Below are 7,789 nucleotides of genomic sequence, written 5' to 3' on the forward strand. Positions count from 1 at the left end.
GACATCTGAAGAAAAGGTGCCCCAGCCAAATCAATGGGGACAAAATGGTGTGCCATGAAAGTTTGGGCGGACAAACACCCCTGTCCCCCCTAAAATTACGCCCATGCCCCTCCCCAATTCCTCGTTCTCTCCCTCAGTGTACCATCTCCTGTATACAGCTCCATTGCGTTCTAGTGGGGTTTAGCAAGCCCCACACGGAGATGTTTACTCGTTATAGGCCACGTGTGTGCACATCTCTGATGTCACTTGAAAGCCAGTGTTGGGTATGTGGGCTGCAGAGGGCGGGCCCTCTGTTCGCGTTCCCTTTTTGCTGAGTACTCGGGTTTACTGTAACGTGTCGTGGGCCGCCCTCCCGCGGGGCTTTATCTCATGCCAGGGCTGGTGGGCCGCCCTCGCGCGGGGCTGAAGAGAGAGCAAGGGTTGCATTCACGCAGCAGATGGAGGTGGGCCCGCCCGGGCATGCCCTTTCCGGGTCCCTGCGCCTTTGAACTTCCTTTAAGTACACAGGATATTTTTATCTCCAGGGGGCGGGGCGAGGGTGTGGGAATCCCCAGGGAGGCCCCGCCCCCCGCGGGTGCTATCTCCGCGGTCTGAAGACTTGGCTCTCAGAAGCCCAGGAGGCATCAGCAAAGGAGGACGCGCAGTTTGCGACTGTGAAAAGCGCCCGTCCCAGCAGAGATCCAGGCCCCGGCATCCGAGCGGAGGGAACCGGCTACTGCGACTGCCCTGGCCGGCAGCTCGATGAGCAAGGCCTTCAGCATGATCCCGACGAAGAAACCGCGCAAAGCGGCCCCGAAGACCGAGGCCATGTCTGCCGCAGGTACGTCCACATCCCATCTTTCCAGCCCTTCAGCCAATGAGATGTCTCCCTTTGCTAACCAAAACAATGCCTTCACTAAAAAAAAGCGCCCTTGATAAAATAATGTTTGAATTTTGTAGCCCATCAGACAGACAGAAAAATGTCACTACCGCCCCGCATAATGTTCATTGTATTGACACGGCAGGGATGAAAGGCTGAGATATGTACGGTCCAAACTTTAACGCGTTGAACAGTGCGGTGAGCACACAGCTCACTGAGCTACCTCGCCAACTTCACGAACGTAGCTCGGAAAAGTCACTCCAAAGTATTGAGCAAATACATTTCTCCAAATTCTGGGTGCTCCAAAATATTTCGTTTCACGTTTTCAGTGATAGAGGCCACCCACCCCTACCACTTATTGCCGTTTTGTCTGGCCATATGGGCAAGGAGGCCGTGTTCCCAACGGTAACACTGGGCTGCTTGTGTCTGACTTTTCCCCCGGTCCTGCCACACTCGGGGTGAAGGCACAGTGTGATGGCTGGCAGCACCTTTTAGTGCCCTGCTTAACCGCTGCACAGCCTTCCGCGAATGCGCAAACGGTGGGCAATGGGGCAGGGTCCTCCGAGAGCAGTCCGTCGCGCCCATGTATACCCACCCTGCACTGCTTCTCTTCTGCCTGTTTTAGCAACATGCGCTTGCTTTGGTGATGGGCACTGAATCCGATCCCGTCTAATATTTTAAAGTGTGGATTCTCGGGCGTGGTGTATGTTCCAAGTGTTTTGCTTTGTATTAAAATGCGGTGCTCGTTTAATTGTCAGCGGAAGGATAAAGGGTCGATATCTCTGTGACCTCCGCCGATTAAATCCGATCGGCACGTGCTTCAACACACTACACTAACCAAGCGTCTTTGTTCACTGCCCCCAAAGTAATACAATCACTGAAAACAGCACTACGAAGTTCTTTTTAAAAGGGAGACGAAATACAGGTGACAACAGCAACAACATTGGCAAAAGTATACCAACATTATTATTATTCGCTAGATTGTGAGTGCCGCCGACCACTGTTCATTGAAACCTATTTTTCATGGTAATGCATGGTTCAATTAAATGTGCAAAACCAATTAAAACCAATTGTCATAAACGGCGGCCGTTTGCGCGCCGGGTTTCGATTGGCTTGTTGTGCAGGCTGTCCTTGCTGGAAGGCAGCCATCTTGCCGGTGGTGACGCACTCGGACTATCCAGGGCAGGAGAAGCTCACCGCGCCCACTGCAAATACCGGCGCCAGCACCGCCCTGTTATTACCTGCTGCTGCCTTGTGATCTGTGCCCTCATCTGATCTCGCCATTACTCAAATGCCCTATTTCTTACCAATGCCGTGGTATGCCCAGTCACCACGTCGGCATGCAGGTCCTTTTTATCTGTGAATGGTACTTGTGTCCATCTTCGCTTTCATTTCCGCTTATCCTGGCAAAGTTCGCACGAGGCTCTTGGTGGCCAGAGGAGTAAAACTGCCCATTTCTGAATACAGATGAGGCAGGGTAACAATTACTTGAAATACTGTGTGCGAAACTACTCAACATAATGATTTGGCCTGGCACCTCAAGCAACGTCAATTTTAATGATACCGTTGACCTCATGTGTAGGGTTCATCCAACAGCTCAATGGGCAGAGCACGTACCTCAAAGTCGGTGCTCAAGCAGAACTATCTCAGCCTTTTAACCCACCAATGTCGATAAAAATGCGTACCCTACATGTTGGTGTCTTGCACTAGTGGGTGAGGAGAATTTAAGGTGCGCGTTTAACCACTACCTGTCGGGCATTAGGGTCAATGTAACCACGAACCACAGACAGGCTGTCTTTCCTTCTGTCTCCTTTAACTAAGTAAGCCTAGCTTGTAACAGCGTCACGATGCATGAGGGTTGTTTTGTGTGCTTTGTAAATGTTAAAAATAAAATAAGGTGGGGGACGGCCGGTGATATGTAGGTCTTTAGAGTTCGCATTGAGCATCTCTGTATTGCTGTGTTCTTTGTACATCTGTCTGATAATGTATCTTTTGATTTCTCATACAGATGTAAAGGCAGTGGTGGACTGTGCCTTGCAGCTGCAGCAGATAGGTGACAGAATGGATCTGAGACAGAAGATCCTGAATGCGATTTCGAAGCTCCTCTGCCCAGGAACATGATGGCAGCTGTGTGTGTGATGGAAAATGAAAAATATTTGTAAAAAATCCCAAAAATGATTCAGGCCTCACAAAGATTCCCAAAGGCAGATGGGTATGGTGCTGTTCATGTCCGCATGTAAGTGGAGGAGAGCGAAGAGAGGGGCCTTTCCCGGGAGGGCGAAGCATGGAGGCGGCCATCTTGTCATTCAGGACTGGGTGAGCAGAGTCGGCCATCTTGACATTCATGGACTGTGTGAGCGCTGCAAAGGGTCCAGAGCCAACTACTCCTGAACTATAAACAAAGTCCATGAAGGAACCGGACACTTGCACGTTATCAAAAACTAAGGATGGAATCCCACGCAAATTGTGGGTGTTTTGTGGTACTGGATACATTGACAACAGGAGACACGACAGTACATGTTTACATAAACCAGATAGCTGCCTATTTTTCAGGCGATTTTGTAATCTTGTGGTGTTTTCTAAACTGTAGAATCATGGGCATTGTGCATTTTATCAGGGAAGATATAAGAGAAGTGTCATGATAGAATTAGCTTGATTGACGAGATTTACACATTTTGTATAGTTAAAGTTTATTTTTGTGTATAACCCTGTTTTTTGAAGCAATCTGTCTCGTGAAAATGAGAGCGGATGAATGGCTGAGAGCACATTTTTCATTAATTATAAGGATCCCACTTATAGAAGTGGGGTTATGCCCCGACACCATGCCTGACTTGCTCTGCTGCAAAGTGATGGAAATAATGATGTTATTTAATGTGAAGAAATCTGGGCGACATTTTATTTCCCACCGTTTGGGAGAATTCTCGTTGTGCTGACAACCGCTTGTTACTTTTTAAGGGTCAATGTTTTGTTTTCCTCCCCAATAAAACGGGACGTTGAACTCTCACTGGGTGTATCTGGTTCTGACGTGACTGGGTCTCCTTTTCTCTCCATCACACTTCAGTGCTGTTACAATCATCAAATGGAACTGCAGCGTTTCATATATGCACACCCAGACCGCGCAGCCTCATAGGGCCAATCACTATGTTTCATGCCCCAGAGAAGTCTACATATATGGATGCCAACATCTTTGATGCTGTGACTTCCAGTATGTTGTGTCCACAGTGGCGGCACCAAGGTCTACCCCGCGCCCCCCGTATCTAACATCACGCAATCTAATTTAAAGAGGTTTTGCAGGCAGAACCGTCAATGGATCATTGGATAGGGTCTTCTACATGTGCTCAAAAGAGAAGGCGCTAGCTGGATTTCCACATGTAATTCGAAAGGATATGAGTGTCCCATGTTAGCATGAAAAGCAAAAAGACAGTTACCATTTTTGGAAGGATGAACCTTTAATGTGCTTCCACATATTTGGTTTCACAAGCTTCCAGGGATCTGTCTGAAGAAAGGACTCATGGGAAGTGTCTACAATTTCTTAGACCTCTTGGAAGAGGGACTATGTTGTCTTGAATGTTTGCATACATCATTTAAATGTTGTTTACTGCTTGTTTGCTTTTCCAGAAACGCACGGCACCCTGAGCAATTTAATGGGCTTCTTGTGTGTGTAATTTAAGGGACGTGTGCAGTTTCGGCCCCCTGCGCGTATGTTATTTGATGGGCGTGTGCAGGTAGGGCCTTGTGTATGTGTGTGATGGATTTGTGAAGGCAAGGCCTCCATTTTGTACTGTGAATACTCTGTAGAGGCGGGACCTTTCTTTATTTAAAAAATGTATGTCCCTCCTAGAGTGTGACTCAAAAGTTTTGTACTTGGAACCAATGGTTTCATTTAACTGTTATTATTTTGCGTCACGTGTAGAACACAAGAAAGTGTTTCGTGTTCATTGTACGTTTTCTTTTACCCTTGCCAATGTTTTCGGCCACCCCTACATTTTCTAGTATAGAATAGTAAAGAGTATCTGAGTGATTATATGTTGGCTACTGAAAAAGCCAGTGAGGGCTACCAAGAAGGGAACATTTCACCTGTTAACATTCCTTTCTTTACACTAAAGGAAAACCCTAAGACAGCTCATTATTTCACTAACTTTTTTTGTCTGATGTCATTCGGCCTTCTCTCCATTCCATTTGCAAGGCTTGGCACTGTGTAGTAGTTGCTCGTGCTTCCGCGAGCCTTTGTCAAAGCATAGAATGTTGATGTGTTCCACGCTCGGGGTGGCGGTTGGTTTTGAAAGGAAGGAGCTGGGAGGAGATGGTGTTTACGGTGTTCGGACTTGAAGAATAAACATATCTTCAATCTTATGTGCTGTTCTACATTATTACACTGGCGATGAGGATCTTCAAGTCCGACCCACGAAATGGCCGACTTGGCTAGCAAAGTTGCCCACTCCCCAGATATCGCTGGTGGCTCCGCTATCCAGTCCTAGCTTTTTAGATCATGCTGCCTTGCGATCCTGAACTTGCAGGCCGATAATTCATGGCAAAGGCTCACAACTGCAAGTTCCAGCATGCAAATTAGTGTTGTCGAAAAGGCCAGGACTGGCAAAACCAGGCCCTGATAACATAGGCCCAGTCAGAAACTCTGCACTAGCCAAATAGCTTTTTCCAGGTCTTCTAAGCCTTCTCCTCTGAGCGACTTTAGGAATTTGGGTCAGTAGGATGCATCACAGTAGTCATTCCCATGAGTAATAGCGCAGTCATGTCGGATAACATTTGAATCAAAAATCAAGGAAGAGTTTGCTTTGGCAGAACCTTGCTCGAAGACCACACGTACCCCCAAAGCATTTAAGATCCATGGGTAACAATATTGCGAAATAACCCAGCAGTCATGCCAGGGAAAATTTCCGTTTTGTAGGCCAGAGAAGAGGGCACTGGCATTTCATTTTTGCTTATAAATTTACACGCACAAGGAAAAGCAATTGCAAGCAGCAATAGAGGGGCCCTGTGTGCTAGTGTAACTAAATGATCTATTTATTGAGACCGTTAGCTTGTGTTTGCAATGAGATCCTAATTTATTTTCTATTTATAATGGATCATGATTTTTTCTACCTGTTAATTAAAATGTTTGCAATATATTATTGTACACGACGTGTCGCCCTTTGAAATATGAATGCGTTTGGTGTTAGAGAGAAAACGTGTTCAAAAGTGGAAATTGCTCTGAGAGGCTGAGTTTGGAATCATCAGCGTAAGGTTAACGTGAACTTAATCTGTAGCAGGCATAGGGTTGCGAAGTTTCCCTGGAACGACCCAAAAAATCAAGCACGTGGCTTTGTACGGTCAAATGCTGTCACTTTCGAATATGTGCTTGTGTTCATTTTACCCGAAAGAATAAACCATACAGTGAATACTCGCTACTTGTTGTTTTTCTTTGACATTCAAATGGATGTTTTCACAACCAGCCTCAAGGTGAGCCATTTTTCAAAGAAGCAATGGGAAGTGTGGGCATGTGTTGCTTGTCAGGGCTGTGTTCATAAAGGACAGCTGTGCTCCCTCACCCAAGAGAAGGAGGCACTGGCTCTTCCGGAAGATGCTGTGAAAGCCGTCATGTGTTTCTCAACAGAAAACGCCACCCTAGAAACCCAGAGGGGGCTATTCCAGCTTGAGTCCCTCTTAAGGTCCTAATTGCTAACCAGAATGTCCACAGAGAGCGGAACGCGGAAGAGGCTTTTTCTTCAAAGGAACATTCATTTGCCATTTATTAGCATGGCCGGAATCTTGAGGGCGGAGCAACCGATCACATTCATGTAAACAATAAGTCTGTAATCACTATTAATGCCCAGGAGGTACATCACAAACAATTAGGTTGCTCGAGAAGTTAACAATAACTTCGAGTATTGCACTGCCATTACTCAGCAGGGGTTACATTTTTTTTTACCTTCTATTTCTAGGCTGTAGCTTACACCGGGCAGTTTATTTCCCAGAGTCTTCTAATCTGACTGCACATTTAAATAGAGAGCTCCCTAGACTGGATGGCGCCTCCTTCCTATTTCCATGGCAGCCATGTTAAAGTTGTGTTTTCACTTTGCTTACATGTTCGCACTTTGAGCGTGTAGGGTTCAGGGTAAAAACATGTTTCTCAGAGATGAAATAAAATACATTTCCCAGGTGCTAATCTTCACTGATGAGCCTGCTGTTTAACCTGGCCTTGTGGGTATTTTAACAGCCAGTATAGACTGCAGCCAGTCAGAATCAGGCGGTTTCTGTTGTTTAGCTCTCTGTAAGGTAATCAATACGATGTCACATAACACCACAAAAAACATTCACTTACATTTTTTTTTTTAAATGAAGCAGGAGCGGGTGTTTGTTGCTCCCTCCAAGTATGTTCTAATGATATTAATGAAAATCGTCTTGGGAGGATAGCTCAAGGGCAACACGCTCACCGTGGAAGCAAACCCATGCAGGGCAACACATGTTCGATCCCCGGGTCCGCACTTAGAAACCTGTGGGTATTACGTGCTTTTATAAATAACCAATTATAATTCTTGAGGCGTTATAGAATAATTGACCTTCAACCTCATTAGATACTTTTGGCTTGGACACGCTACAATAGCAAATTGTGACTTAGCTGATGATAATAACTTGAAGAATCTTCACTAATGCAATAGTAGTTGCTGGTTTGGAACCCTCTGAAAAAAACACAATGCATTCCTCACACTTGCAATCTGCATATAAAGAACTTGATGGAGAGAGGGATACAAAGGAGGGATGGGTGATTGGGCTTGCATCATTACAGCTTCGGAGTCAGTTAGAAGCTGGAGGCAGAAGGTAGTATCTGACAGACATTGTAAGTACAAATCCAATGAGGACACCCTGCACAGAGGCTGTTTTGACTGACACATCTAAAGCCACCGATTCCCACTACTACCATTCCTATGCATC

General features: G+C 46.1%; 1 protein-coding gene across 1 annotated transcript; it reads left to right on the forward strand.

The window, feature by feature from the left end:
• Positions 1-379: 379 nt before the first annotated feature.
• Positions 380-6,260, forward strand: PMAIP1 (phorbol-12-myristate-13-acetate-induced protein 1). The gene is made up of 2 exons (XM_069627072.1): positions 380-820; positions 2,868-6,260. The coding sequence occupies exons 1-2, from the start codon at positions 742-744 to the stop codon at positions 2,978-2,980; spliced, it is 192 nt and encodes a 63-aa protein (XP_069483173.1). The 5' UTR covers positions 380-741; the 3' UTR covers positions 2,981-6,260.
• Positions 6,261-7,789: the final 1,529 nt, after the last annotated feature.

This window comes from Ambystoma mexicanum, chromosome 6p (genome assembly GCF_040938575.1).
Source record: "Ambystoma mexicanum isolate Mex_15411 chromosome 6p, UKY_AmexF1_1, whole genome shotgun sequence".
Taxonomy (NCBI): domain Eukaryota; kingdom Metazoa; phylum Chordata; class Amphibia; order Caudata; family Ambystomatidae; genus Ambystoma; species Ambystoma mexicanum.

Bases quoted from the DNA above. Each gene is read 5' to 3' on its own strand.
- PMAIP1 (XM_069627072.1), top strand. From the start codon at position 742: ATGAGCAAGGCCTTCAGCATGATCCCGACGAAGAAACCGCGCAAAGCG. The intron at 821-2,867 runs GTACGTCCACAT...TTTCTCATACAG, and splicing joins CGAGGCCATGTCTGCCGCAG to ATGTAAAGGCAGTGGTGGAC.